General features: G+C 44.5%; 1 protein-coding gene across 1 annotated transcript; it reads right to left on the bottom strand.

Annotated features, from left to right (window-relative positions):
* Positions 1-507: 507 nt before the first annotated feature.
* ERO1L (ERO1-like (S. cerevisiae)) lies at positions 508-14,816 on the bottom strand (the record flags this gene model as incomplete). The annotated part of the gene is made up of 15 exons (XM_009581720.1): positions 508-622; positions 2,270-2,403; positions 2,953-3,039; positions 3,407-3,476; positions 4,236-4,482; positions 6,343-6,435; positions 6,606-6,632; positions 7,798-7,809; positions 9,031-9,068; positions 9,823-9,943; positions 10,425-10,498; positions 10,591-10,667; positions 11,146-11,184; positions 13,012-13,095; positions 14,697-14,816. Coding segments are annotated over 15 exons (1,284 nt in total), but the record flags the coding sequence as incomplete, so codon positions are not given.
* Positions 14,817-15,095: the final 279 nt, after the last annotated feature.

A 15,095-nucleotide genomic window follows, 5' to 3' on the forward strand; every position in this document is an offset into this window, starting at 1 on the left:
GAGACCATGAGGAACAGCCCGCTGCCATGAGAAAGTTTCACCAGGAAGAGGAAGGCACCTTGGTACAGCAGCAGCTCTGAAGCACAGGGGGTTCCCACAATCCCTTGCCATCTTTTTTATGCAGCAGGAAGTTAGCGTAGAGACACTGTAAGTGTCTGGCTGGTTGGAATCAAGGAGCAGACAAGGAATTTTCCCCAAATTTATTCAGTCACAGTTTTTGCCCTACCTCCAGCTTCTGAAAGCAAAGAGATGGATCTAATCCATCAGAATAGTACAGCAATATTTAAAGAAGTTATTCAGAATGATCTTCCAATATATAAAATAAACTTCACATATAGTCCCCACTTTTGTACAAACAAAAAAGTAGCTTTTTTCTGTTCTCGTTGTACACAGTATTTGTCATCAGCAGGTTACAGACAATCAGCTGGGAAGAGGAGGTCCAGCAAGTGGTCTTCACCGTGTAGTGGTCGGGAGTGTGATGGAATGATGGCATCTGTCCTTTTTTAGAGAACCCAGAACAGCCAAGCAGTAAAAGTTTGAGTCTCTCTTTCTCCAATGAATTCACCGCATATTTCGTAAGATGTTCCTGAAGTTTTCCAGTTCTCTAACGCTTGTTGAAATCCTGTGTGCGAGGAGAGCAAAAGGGAAACATTAGAGTAACATATGCATCACGCCTTATTCAAAATTCAAGAGAAAGGGACTGCTATCAAGTAAAGCTTCAAGCAGCTCTTAGGAAAAGAGAATTTAGAATTTCAGCTAAATTAGGTTCTGGTTACAATCAGGCCCTTCATTAATTTTGCAGACTCTTTTTAAAGCAAACACTGAAAAACACAGTGGAACAGGATGTTACAGAGAGCTCAGCAGTGATCAGACAAACCCATTAACTAGAGGTCAAGAAACAGACCATAATATTATCAGCTGTGCAGGCAGGTCACAGAGTCTCCTTGCAATATAAGCTTGTTTCTTCTGAAGGTTGTTGTTTTTTGTTTTTTTTTTTTTTTTTTTAATTGCCTACCTCATTTTCTTGCTGAATGCATTTTGCCCCTGGAGCATCAGCAAAGATACCAGATCAGACTCCGAGGATACGGCCGTGAGCGCCTCTCCCGTAAAGGAGAGGTCTGCCCTTCCCAGCCAGGACAAACTTCTGTTTTAAGGAGGTTTTGAATAACCCAAATCACTTGTGAACAACAAGCAAAAGATGGAGGTCTATTTTAAAAGGCTCTTCTAATCCAGGTAGGTGGGATATAAAGTTGGGAGTCTGAGAAAGCACTGCCTGGCCCCAGTCTTTTCACACAGCAGAGGACTTCCAGGGTAAAGTTTTAGCTGGGCAGCAGAGGTGGAAGGGGAAGAAAGAAAAAGGCTCTTTGCCTCCCAGCCCTCACTCAACTTCCTCTGCAAACAGATGTTCAGAGGGTCCGTAAGTCTCCTGCATGCTGCTTCCAAAGGCTGCGTCGACACAGCTCTAGGAAGGCAGAAGGAAGCCCAGCTCCTCTGGCCTAAGGGGAACTCTGCTCAGGAGGGGAGCACCACCACATCCCTGGGGAAGAGTATTCTTGGGTTTTCCAAATTTGACTGATGCACATTAGGGTCTCCCCACTGCTGGCCATTCACACTGCAGTAGGTTTCAAGCGAGACACAGCAGGACCCCTGAGCCTCAGCATCGGCAGCAACGTCGCCTGAAGAATCCATTGAAAAACCTGTTTTGCCAGAAACTCCAAGTCTGTCAACACCACTAAGCGGTAATGTATAACCAGAGTGTCTTGCAATTGCCTCTCTCTCCTAAAGGCCACGTTACCCTCCTTCACTGCCAAAAACTCCTCATCCAGCTCTCCACAAGGGCTGGACTGATGGATTCCTGCTAAATGCAACCATTACAAACAGATTTGGGAACAAATTGGTGGAAGTGAGAAGCTTGAAGGAGAGCTCTAAATGTAGAACAAGAACAACAAGAACAGCAACCCTTGTCTGGGGACAATGTGCTCTGAGGACAGTCATGCAGTTTCTTAAAAATCACTAAATTCTTTGAATCTTAATACAAATGCTTCCTTGAATTTCTTACAGAAATTTAGAGTATAAACAAATTGTTTTAAATTTTTCCAACTATTGCACTCCATATTAACATCATCTGATATTTGAGAGCTTCTTTATGATACAGTATGATCAGAGCAGGAGTTAACACCAATACTGCTGATGAGAACTGACTGTTTAAGTTAAATGGGATGCAACACAGCAGCTTGTGTAAAAGTAGAGAAAAAAGTCTCAAACTAACCTTCCAAAAGCATTAAATAAGGCAACGATTTCTTGTCTTGTCAGCTGGAATCCATAGGAAGGGCCACTTTCAGGTATCTTTTCTATCAGGTTTTCAGAAAAGAGGATCTTCAGCACTGTACCCAAGCCCTGCGTCTGTGCATGACAAACAAGGTCATTTAATAGCAGGGAGACATCCAGGGCCTGACTCACAAGTTTAACTTTACTTCCCTCCTTCATCTTTGCAAGGATTCCCGTTGACATCATCTTAACAGAGCAAGACCTGGATTTCACTTACCACAGCTCAGAGGAGGGAGCAGAACAGGACGCTTTATTTATTTAGCGTTACTGTGATGGCAGAGCTACCCAACAGAGGCTTTCTGTCTAGGTTTGACCCCATGTAAAATTCAGTGCAGATCTCACTGAACCCCCAGTTTTATAGCACCCTCTGCCTCCCTTGCCAGAGCCTCTGCACCCCCTCCCCTCTCTCGGGGAGCAGCTGTAGCAGGTTAACCCAGTTTTCAACTGCAAAGGCAACAGGCAGCTGCTACCAGGCCCAGCAAGCTGGAATCAGCACACTGCTTCCTGCTGAACTCAAGCAGCCCCGATCTGTATCTAGGAGCTGACCGGTATCTACAAACGGTATCTGCGCTCCCGTCAGATGAGGTGCTTCCAGACACGTCCCCAGCTGCTGACAAATCTTACCTGCAACTTCCCCCACAGGCGACATTTGAAGCAGCCAACACAGTCCATTATCTTAGAAATATTCTTAAAGTGTAGCCTAAATTCCTCCTAGGGGAAAAGACATTCAAGTTGATCGTGGTTACACACTAATTAGGACTTCTTCCATGTATTAATCCAAATCCAATAATGTATTAATTCTGGATTTCAGGCTAAATTCAGTGGGACTGAGTTAGGGAAATGCCTCCTGCAGTGGGGTCCTCAGCAGCAATTCACTGCTCTCCTTAAGGCACACCCTACAGTCTGTAGTTACCCGCAAGTATCCAAAACCATTCAGAAAGCAAAATGAATTGGAAATACCTGATCCGGTACCTTGCACATACTGGGAGACCCTTTTAGATCTAGTATTATCCCAGACATACACCTGAAAACACCCTTTAGGTAGCAAGTGCCCCAAAGGGAAGGACTGGCCAATTACCTTTAGTTTAGCAGCTTCCTTTTTATTCCCTGCAAAGAATGAGTTTTCATCGAAATGCAGTGGGAAAGACCTGAAACAGAATGAAAAGAGTTTTAGCTCTCCACAGCTTGTTTGTACGGCTGACGTCCAGACCCACAGAAGTATCTGGTTAGGTGTGCAAATGAAACCGATAGGTGTTAGACATTGGACGTCTCTACATGTATTTTAAGTCAAGCTGCTTGTTTCTTAAATCTCTTGGAGGCTTTCAATTTTAGCTTGCATCTCACCTTGGAGACATTTTCAGCAATTGCTCTACGGTTTCTAAGCAATTGTAATCTGTTTTCTAACAGACGTAAGCACTGAAGGCACAAGAGTGTGACAAGATAAATTCAAACATCGATCGCATTAGGAGACACGCATTTCCATCTGGTTCCAGTATCTTCCATTCCTCTTACTCCAAGCTCTGTTCAACAGCCCAAATCTCTGTTACCAACATGTTTAGGATTTTTTTTTCTAGTCAAAAACACGAAGCCAGGAGTGGTATTCCACAGATGAGTCAAACAGGTAGCCAATTTCAGGGCTGACACATAGGCGATTATTAAATTCAATTCTGCTAAATCAAAAAAGCAGCCTAGACTATTAAACTGTAGGCTTAATTACCCTGTTTTGCAATTTGAATACAGATACCAACATACTCCCAGCAATATTATCCTACTGCACAAATCACACTATCCCCCTACAAGAACGAACCCAGAACCTGCCTTTCTAGGCGCTTTAAGTGAAAGGTTAAGCACGCTCAGAGATGCCAGAGTTGAAAGAGCCATTCTCCCCAGGTACCGAATGTAATTACTTGGCCAGACGGAGAATTTCCAGCAATAGGTTTTTCATTTCCGCATCTTGACTTTTATTCCCCGTATACAGCTGGAAACCTGGGCGCTCAAAGAACGGCAGCACTTTGGATAGGGCCCGCAGCTCTATCAGGTAGAGAAAATACAGGTTCTTGAGTCTTCTGGGACCTTCCCCTCTGGTGATGACTTCATCAAATCTCTGCTGGAACTCTGTAACGTTGGGGCCCCATTTCTTCTCTGACCACGTATCTGAGAGAGCAAAAAAAACCCAAAACAATGACATGAGGTGGATGGGTACAATTCTGGTTCGTCTCGTCCTGCCGTCTCAGGCTAAATGGTGAAATGTAACTCTAACCAGGGACATCCAAGCTTCACAATAGTCACAGCCCTTTCACTAACAGCAAATTGTTCAAGAGAGGGATGCTTTTAACCAAACTCAAACCCCAACAAGTGCAGAAGTCGTGCAGAGCTTTGTCAGTTGGTTTAAAACATGACCCAGGCTTACAAGCAAAAGCTAAAAACGGAGGCTGCCCATTTTAAACAGAGTTACATCAGTTGAAGAGTTTCTTGTCAGCTGAGCTGATTGTTTCTGAGAGCAGCTCTATGTAAGCTGGTGATAGCTCAACATTTGTCTGCAAGTGAAGAGGACTGGAGGTCCCTTTGTTCCTTCACTCCTGACCACAAAAGCCGCCGGCTTACTGCAGAACTCAGAAGAGGTCTCTCCTTTGGTCTGAGTGTCTGCAGAGGCAGACAGCGCCGGCCTCCTGATCACGTTGCACTGGGAAGCAGCGTGGGGGCCAGAGGTTGGGAGGGTCCCTAATGAACGGGGACATCTTAGGAGAATTCATTCTATTGTGGAAATGGAAGAGAACAAAAGCAGCCAAGGATTGGGGGAGACTGGCCTCTATTTTCCGTTATCAAACCCACAGCATTCAAAGAATGCTTCTGTTTGCTCATCTCATCGTGTACTTAAGATTATATGATGTCGTGGAAGATATAATACAGTCATATCAAGCTGATGTATAAAAAAGAAAAAAAATGGGAGAAGCTTTATCTTCTAAATCACCAATAGATAACCAGCCCAGCAGGAAAGGACTCCCCAACTCTGAGCTGTGAGCTCTACAAGGTGATCACGGCACCTGCAGATGGGAATCCCTGCATGGACCCACGCTGAGCCCAGGAACCTCCTCTCAGAGCAGAGACCATCTTCTGTAGCCTTTCACCAGCAGAAGCTATCCCTTTCTACACAAGCCAAAGACACTTACTTGGCTGTCTGTAGCCACCCTTATTTTGCTAATCCTCTCTGCGGTCCCAACTCATCTCTTGCCTTTGATGTTTCTCTTGTTATTCTATCTCCCAACTCTAACGTAGTCTAACTCACATCAAGGTGAGGCCTACGTGGGCTGTAGAGACTTAAATATAATTACTTAATTAAATCTAAATTACTTATCCAAATTCCAACAGCTATCTCTAAATCTGTACTTGATTTTTGTAAGCTTTAGCAGAATAAAGGTGGCAGGTTTGGTCCACAGGTACCACTCTAAACTACCATGACTAAATCCTTCAGGAAGTCAGTCAGAACCTGCATGAGCAGCATGCCACAGCCCTTGGCCACGCGAGACACACACAAATCATGTTTTCACATCACCCTAGATTTTCAATTTAGATTCTTCAGATAGCTACTTATGGACAAAGGCACGCAAAGGAAATGGAAATGGCATATGGAAACGGATCAAGGCTCTTGGGAAAGCCCAGCCAAGCATTTCACAGTCTAGGTGAGATTATTGCTAAACTGACCGTGATAAAGATGAGGGACAGCCTCGATACGCAGTTAGAAACCCACTCCAAAATAACCCTGGAGGAAGAATAGAAGGAATACGTGCTGGAAGACTTGGTACAGAGCACAGTCCAGCCATTTTCAGACCTGAAGGCATGTGGTAACTGCATTCCTGATTCTGTTACACAACCTGTGTGCTGAGGGAGGGAAGAGAAGAGCACAGAAGTAGGCCTGAACCTTGCTGGAACAGGCTCCAGCTAGCATTTAGCTGAGCCACAGAAGTGTCAATTTAGGACTGATGCGGGAGAGCTAAAGTAGAAAGTAGCATTTACCTTGTAAAAGGTACCTGGCGCTCAAATGGATGTTGATGCTTGCATGGAGACCAGAAATGAGTCTGTAGAAAGCTCGTTTCTCTACACAGACATCTGAAAAGAAATGGGCGCTTTAAGATACTGAAAGCATACATTACATTTTCCTCTCCTGGCTGTCAGACAGAAATCTAATCCCACCTGAGCGTGGCCAGTAACTCCCACCCACTCCCTAGCTATTTTGCGTTCATCCCAGGAAGAGCAACCAAGTTTAGAAAAAGGATTACCTTTCAGCCACTTGTAAAACGTATGCCCTGGAAACAAAAGGAAAACAAGCACATCAGTTTGAGATGCCTTACAGCAGCAGGAGGGCTTTAATGCAGTGTCATGTTTTAGGCTACTTCTTTGGCCACACCTTTCAGAGCACAACAGGATGATACATAAATGAGACAGGGCAGTACCCTCCCCTCTGCGGCACAGGAGAGCAACAGCAGAGCGGAGGGTACTGCCCAAGCCTGATGCCCTGAAACCACCTCTGAGGCCAGCCCCCAGAGGACCTCTGCCCACTCCAGTTTGCAGAAGCAGGGAAAGGAGCATTAGAAAAGCATGAAAATAGTTTTCCTCCTCACCCTTCCGACTGATGCTTCTATAACACAGCGTGGCACCAGCTAAACATAGCACGTGGTCTTTCCCACCCATCTCAGCAAGGGCTGCGGGGAGCAGAAGTGCTGCAGAACAGCACAGCGTAGGGGGAAACAAGGATCACAGGTTGCTTTTCTCTTCTGGCCAGGGCAGGGAGAGGGGTATTTTTATTAAAAAAACAAACAACACAACAAACCAACCAACCAAAAAAACCCCACACAGTGCAACCCAGTGTATACAATCACACAAGTCAGTGTTTCACGCTACCCACTACTACATGCTTGAAAGTAATCTAGAGAACATCAACATGGATTTGGAGATAATACGGAAAAAAAGACATGTCATATACACAGGCCCAGTGCTGCAAAGGACAAACAGCCCTTCCCAGATGTGAGCCCTGCAGGGCCTAAGAGAGTTGGGCACCCAGCTCCTACCAGCTGTCAGAGGCTGTTGGGACTATGAGTCTTGTCAAAGCTCCAGCCTGAGAGCTGCTTTCTCAGCAATAACAAGCGCTGAAAAAAACCCACAACGCAAGTCCTGTTCCTGAAGGCTTACGACACTTCAGTGACTACCTTCAAATGCGACTTGTACTCTGAAAAAACTGCTGGTGCTTTTTAAGGCCTCCGCGCAAGGATGGGCTGGCCTCAGGGACCAGGAGCTCAGGGGGATCTCTCCACAGGGTCCTGAACACAGCAGAATTTCAAGACAACTTCTGATTTTTCCTGAATAATGATTTTGCTAACCAGGTGCATTATGTAACGGTAGAGCTCGTGACAGCATGATAAAGAAGCCACATTTGTTTCTGTTATCAGTAAAAACAAACAGAGTGCTACTCACCTCCATCATCTCCTGATGAAAAAAGGCATGAGTGGTGGAGGGAGAGAAAAGAGGAGATAAAAATTACACATGACCAAAATTAAACTCCAAAGCACAAGCATTAAGATTGCTCTGTTAATCTGCTCTGACGAGAGAGCGAACCTCTCCAGGGAGGTTTAGAAATGTTCTGAACACAGGAGACATCATCTCAAACTGCGGCAGTGAACACACCAGATGAGCAATGCTACTGAATAACCTGACCAACGCAGGAGGGATCAATATCTGCAAAGGAAGTAAAACTACCACATAGCTGAAGGAGAGACTGGAAAACAAGGGACACAGGTGTCTACCTCTGCCAGGGATCTCCTGTATGACCTCCAACAGGATACTCAAGGACCCCATCCTTGTTTCCTGCAGTTTACTAGTTGCTTGCAACAACCCTTGCAGATATCAGGTCAGACCCTCTATTTTCATGTCCTCCTGCTTCCTCCTCTGCAAAACAGCAGTCCTTCCCTCTCCCCTCAACGTACCTGTGTTATTTCATTCAGATCTTGCCCTAAATAACAGAGGTGGTCAAGGGAAGCACTGATATTTTAAAGGACATTGTACATTTCCTTCACCAGTGCTGCTCCTTTGCACAAGGGTCAAGGGAGGTGGGAAAGCACCTGCAGTTTAGGGAAAATCAAAAGATCACCCCAGAGGGTACTGCTGGAGAGGTGTTCAGGTCAAACATGGAGAGTGAGGTTGATGACGTTCTAGATGTCTGGGCAGGATGGGGCATCAGGAGACATGGGGTCTCTTAGCAGCCTTGGGCAAGAAGCTCTTATGCTTCCAGAACCCCTCCCTACTTTCATTTACACTGTCTAGTCTTAGCCTCTAGGGCAGTGTGTCTCTTGCTGGATGGTTTCCACAGAGGATCCCAGCCAGGTTCTCATTTCAGTCCGTCACAGATGGTTTGGCATTGCTGAGTACAGAAACCAGGGACCCAGGAAGAGCTCGGGGTTCAGTCCTGCTCCCAGTCCCTCCAAAGCTCACATTTCTTCCAGGAGTGGAGGATCAGACTTCCTTTCTTCATGATGGATGCTAGAAAGCCACACTTCCAGGTGCCCTTGCGTTAGCCATAAAATTCTACACTTCATCAAGAGCTACAACATATTTCTCATTCAGTAGAAGTAGCTCAGAGAGCATTTACTGTTCCTGGAGCTAGGATCAGTACACTACTAAACCACTTAGTGAGATAAATAAATGACTCACCTCTACCAGATGCCAAAGGTCTTTTTACATTCTGAGGCCTAAGAGGAAGAAAAAATAATCATTTAAATAAGATATGTAAATAAGTGACTGTCTCCTTGCTGTGCAGAAACACAGCGCAGCAAAAGCAGTAACTTATCTGCAGTCAAATAGCCTAAGGAGTTCTTAGACCTCCTTCTGTTTAGCTTTGCTCAGACAGGAAAGGGGTAGAGCAAAATGTGGCTTTCTCTTTTTTTCTTCCCCCCTTCTTTCTTTAGAAAGAACAGCTAGGAAAACTCAAGTGTCTACAGAGGTGCTAGTGGACATTATCCCATGGCCGTGGTACAACACGATACACCGGTACGAATGGGGAAGAACTTACTAGAGATCAGAGCAGGCAAGACTACAGACCAATGCCCACCAGTACTGTGCATCAGCCCCAGGGGTACCCACAGCAGAGCTCAAATCGGCACACAGACTGGGGAGAGAGCTCCCTGCAGCGGCCAGGGAGGACAGGACCGTGTGCCCAGCACCGCATCACACAAGAGATGTGCACCCCCTGCCAGGCGGCTGTCACACCACACTGCAGTGCTTGCACTGGGAGCCTGCACCAGGGCAAGCTGTGGTCCAAAGAACAGCCGAAGGGGGCTCATGGGGCAGCCGCATGGCTTGTCCCCTCCTCTGACAGCCCACACTGCACAAGCATTGCAGCAAAGACAGGAGGATGGGGATCAATGGAGCAGTTAAAGCACATGCAGCCCCTCTGCAAAAACAAGCGCCTGCAGGCTTGTGAAACCTGTCTCCCAAAACACCTACTTGAAGCAGTTTTCTTCGTAAATACTGTTCCAAATTTTCCAGGCATCCGGTCCTTTGTAGCCAGTATAGCGTTCAGGATTCAGGAGTAAATCCACGTACTCCGCATCAGGAGAATAGATGTCTGCAAAGCAGAGTGCTGGGTCAGTGACAAAAACTTCTGAAGGAAAATTACATCTTCCAAGGCTGATCCAGCCACCCCTTCGCATACTGAACAGTCTTGCCAGCAGAGAGACCAGCTCATCCTTCTCCAGAGAGGCAGGTGCATAATATTTTCTATGCATCAACCCATTGCAGCAGCGTAAAGCTCTCTGGCCTTCAGAGCTATCGGAGCGCAAGGCCGCTGATGGCAAAGTAAACTCTGAGCGTGCTCCATCCAAGCTGCTAACTTGCTAAACACGGCAAGACCCTGACCAGTAATGAAGCTTTGTCAGAAATATTTGCATCACATTATTTTCAAAATACTGAGGGCAGGGCGGGTGGAAAATAGAAGAAATGCTATATATGCTCCAGGCATGCTGAAATATTACACATTGGCATGAAACTTCTGCAGAGGTGCTTAAAATCCCATTACAAGACTTGTCAGATCAAACAGGTCCCTATACCATCAGCTTCGCAGAAGCTGTCTGAAGAGTCATCGTGCCGAGTCCACTGGAGCACTGCCTGCTGGGTTTCCTTGCTGCAAAAAAAGTGGAAAAAGACTATCAGAAAGAGCAACTGATACTAAGTTCCCTTCAAGACAAGTAAGGATTGTGGAAAAAGAAGTCAAACCTCAAAGAGCCATCAACAGCTCCAAGTCTCTTTGCTTCTTCACATTCTTCAGCAAGGTTATTGGCTTCTTCCGAATACTGGGTTGAAAAACAAAGGGGTGGGGAGACAGGAGGATTAAAAAGCAGTTTTTCTGCTGTTATAATTCTGCCTTTAATGCACTAACCAGTTTAAGTATCAGAAACACTTTTATGATTCACCCCACCCTGTATTTCCACAGGATGTCTGCAGATATTCAGAGGCTTATGCAATTGTGGTGACTGTTGCAGGGACTCACAGCAGCCTCTGGCACTGCTGTAGGAGCATTTTGTGCCTGAGAACACCTGCTCTTGGAGAAGTCTCCTAAACTGCTCTACATCAGTGGAGGGGAATACCTGACTTCAGGACAGCCATCTCAAAGGCTCTATAGCATCCCAAACACTTGAAGAGGGTAAAAATTCAGCCACAAAGCACATCCCAACAAATACTACCCATCTGATTAAGGCAGCTTTTATCAGCTGCAGTGACACAAAACTGGTCCTATAAGCTGTGTCATTTTGTGCACACAAGCACACCTACCTTGTAACTTCCCGATCTGATTCCATCAGGGACTTCATCCTGAAAGACAAAATCGAGCATGTGCTACATGTGGGGCTGATGAGGCCTTTCAGCCTAATCTTTGAGAAAGATTAGGAAGGTTACTACAGCTTCTGGAAGTTAGAAGGTAATCAAAGCACTCAGCTTTGCTTACAACACATCCAATTTCTGGCTCCTCCACAGACTAAGGTTAAGCAATATTCTTGGTGTTTTATTTTCATTTTTCGCAAGACTCCGCTTCTCAAAAGGTCAGCAGCCTTCCAACGGGTGCTATGTCAGGTTATGTTTTGCTTACCCAAGCATGAGGTTGGGGAAGCCAACATAAACTTCAGAGGAGCTGGAGTTGCCTCTGGTCAGCTGATGTCTGGCATCCTGTCTCCCGGTGATGCCGGCGCTCCTGGCAGGAGCCCAGGCGCCTCCTCAGATATTGCAACTCCCAGCCCCTGATACACGTCATTCAAAAACTCCCTTTTTACCACTCCATCACATAACATTGCCAGCCCCACGCAACCCGAGCAGTACATACAAGACAATCGGGCCCTAAATTCTCCTCAACTTCCATTTCCTCCATTAGTAGGAAGGCAGTAAAACCACTTCTACACTGCAGGAGCAAATACTGTGATGGCAAACAGCACAGGAAGAGAAAAATTAAGCAATGAATAAGCGTTATTTTTGTTGCTTTCAGAATGAAATGGACCCAAATCAAAATAATTAAAAACAGCAGTGACACAGTCAGTTCTTAAAATAAAAACAACTTCTAGCTAATACTAATGTAATTATAACATTACTCCATCATATTGGCCATCATCGTTACCAAAAACATCCTTTTTAAGGAAAAAAGTATTTAAACAAAATTTAGGGTTATTTTTGAGGGGGGAAAAAAAAAAATCATCATTCCATTTTGGGTCCATAATAGGTGCCTTTTTGAAGACTAGGGAAGCAAAGGACACTTGTTTAAGGGGTAGGGTAGTTGCTGAGAAGGCAAATGAATTTAACATACATATGAGAATTTATATAACAACTGATGCCCACACACACACCTGTACCAGATTCTTTCGAGGTGTCATAGCAGCTTTTTTTTTTTTTCAGCCCACAGCTACACTACAGCAGGTTACCACAGAGTTACCAGGTGAGGGGGACAGACACCTGCTTCACTGCAGCATACTTTAAATCATACATGAAAATAAAGCAGCGAGTTGGAAAAATGCATGCAAGTAGCGTCAGGCGGCCTCTTTCACTGGCTGGGTGGCATTTTCACCACTCAATCAACCCAGCAACCAAGTTCCGATTCACTCGCTTTCTCGGCCCCTTCTTTTCAAGACAGACACCTGCAGTCAAGATGTTTTCTTTGAGCTCAATGAACAAAACCCTTTTGTCCAGGATACAGGGACCAGAGTGCTTGCTTTTGAACTGAGAAACAGGACTTGGAAAGAACCATTTCACATAAAGAGAGAGGGCTGGAAAGGGCCTCGTCAAATTTGTCAGCCAAAACTGCAAATCACAGTGTAGCTCATGGGCAGTTAACACAAGAGGCACTTCTTTTAACAACAGTGGATTTGCCCAAAAACCATCTCACTAATACCAAAAATAAGAGAGGGACCAGGACAAGTTTTTGGCCATTCACGGAAGGTCAGCTATTAAAAGCCTAGCCTTTCTTTAAACTTTCAGAATTTAGCATTTTGGCCTTTCTCATGGATACCAGTATTCTGCACCTAAAAAAGCTCCATCAGAGCCATAGTTTTGCTATAGCTACAATAATGAGAAGAGTAAGGAATTTGCCTGCTTCTTCCTCCTGATCTGCAAAAGCCAAATATAGAAAAGAGGTAAAAGAATGAATTTGGTACTTACAGATGGGCAGGGCTTTACGGCACAGTCTCTTATTCCACAGTGACTGTTGTCATTCCAAAAAGGACAAGGTTTCTTCAGGTTTACCTACAAATAACATATTATCCTATTACACATTTCCTCTGAGCAACCAAGCCAACCTTCCACACCACAGTTTACCAACACACATCTTCAGCGCCTTAGTGCAAGACTTCAGATAACAAAACTTCGTGCAAGGTTGAGTGAAAACAGATGGTGTTATTTATCTTAAACAAAGTTGATCTCACACATTCTCTCGTTTCTCATACAAGATATGTCTGCCTGTGCAGCCTGGCCAGGACTGTTTGTGGTAACACAGAAGAGAGGACAGATGGGCCACTGATTCCTAATCACATTCTGAGGCTCCTGTTGGGCAATGACAAACTGGGTTTTGGCCACGTGATTTGTACCCTGTAGGACCCAACAGTTACTACCGGGCAATCTTTGGCTTTGGAATATTGCTCACTTCATTCTCCATGAATCTTGGGGGAAGTTTGCTCCCTGTTGATTTTGTTTCCTTATTTTGGGCATCTTAGGATGCCCTGCCTCCCTGCTAGAGGAGCAGGAAGAGGATATGCCAGAGCCTTGCTACCATCCTCGCGTGGCCAGAGCGCAGGTCTTCTGCTGTCAAGTCATCTGTGTTCTGGACTTATTGGTGTGCAAGCCTTCTGGGCTCAATGGGAACAAATAATTCCTTGGTGTTAACCAGATTGATTGCTATCGTTCACATCCTTATTATCAGTACAGGTTATTCTTTTAATCCTTGTTTTGCTGTTTCTTCTGGTGCTTTCACACAGAGACATTTCCATTCATGCTTCATGCAGACCAATCTTAGTATTTCTATTACAAATCCCAACACTGGAGGGGGAAAGGACATTAACTTCTTTAACAAGTTCTAGTCTTTCTTTTATGTGAGTTGGTATCAAGTATCATTCTTCCAAAACAATTAACATCTAACAAGATTTTGTGGGTTTGGTAGAGAGGGGGAGCAGGGAGAAGGAGCTCTACCTCAGTGATTTATATATGGCCCCATTCTAGTTTGCAGTGCAGTGAAGTTGGGAACTTTTTAAACTGTTCTTACAGAAGAGTAAATACTTGTTTTGTCTGCAGAAACAATCAGGCAACAGTCACTGTTCAGTATCTGTATGCAGCAGGTAAAATACTGCTCCATAACCCAAGCACACTCAAACAAAACCCACATTTAGTCACATACATGCAATCTCACTGAATGGGAGAATAATCTGTCTAATGAGGATGGTCTGGCAGTAACAGCCATCAATTCGCCTGAATGTTTGGTAACTAAACCAGGCTTTCCATGTCAGGTGAGACACTATCAAAACTCTTATTATGCAACGTGGATCTCCAGTCATCAACATTTTTGAGCCACAGCTCAATGAAGGAAGAATTTCGTTGGTCTACTGCTTCAGTTCTTAAGAGGGAAAAATGCATCAGAAAATATCTTTAAAATCGTGCATCTTATAAGCATGTTGTAGCACATTAAGATTCTCCTGATAACAAAAGAGTCCCAGTTATTGACTGCATTCTTAAAAGATCAGGATTAAAATGTAGGTATCTGATTTTAAAAAGATCAGCAATAACTTCAAGGGAGATTTAAAAAAAAAAAAAAAGCAGCACACAAAATAAATACAATTCTTGTATGAGAAAATTACCTTGTAGTATCTAAAATAGTCACTTTCCAGAAGTTCATTCAGTCTAGGAAAAAGCTTGTAGTTGTTGAAGGCATCAATGGTTTCTACATCACAGGTGCAGTCATCTAAATGACCAGTAACCTGTTGGATAGAAAAACCCCAAACAACCAAATATGAACAACTTAGCCAGTACTGCAGACAATACAACAATTCACAATTTTCTTTCCTTTTACCAGCGAGTCAACTAGTTAAGTTTAACCAGAATTAAACAACATTAAACCAGACTGTGCTGAACTGGCAGAGAACTTCTTTTGATGCATCCTTTAGGATGCGTCCTGTACTTATTGCTTAGGGACAGGCAGTTTTATTTGGGAACACTTTTCCTCTAACACACGTTGATATATTAGAATTCGCTAATGT

The sequence above is a fragment of the Fulmarus glacialis genome, unplaced genomic scaffold (assembly GCF_000690835.1).
Source record: "Fulmarus glacialis isolate BGI_N327 unplaced genomic scaffold, ASM69083v1 scaffold35247, whole genome shotgun sequence".
Lineage (NCBI taxonomy): Eukaryota > Metazoa > Chordata > Aves > Procellariiformes > Procellariidae > Fulmarus > Fulmarus glacialis.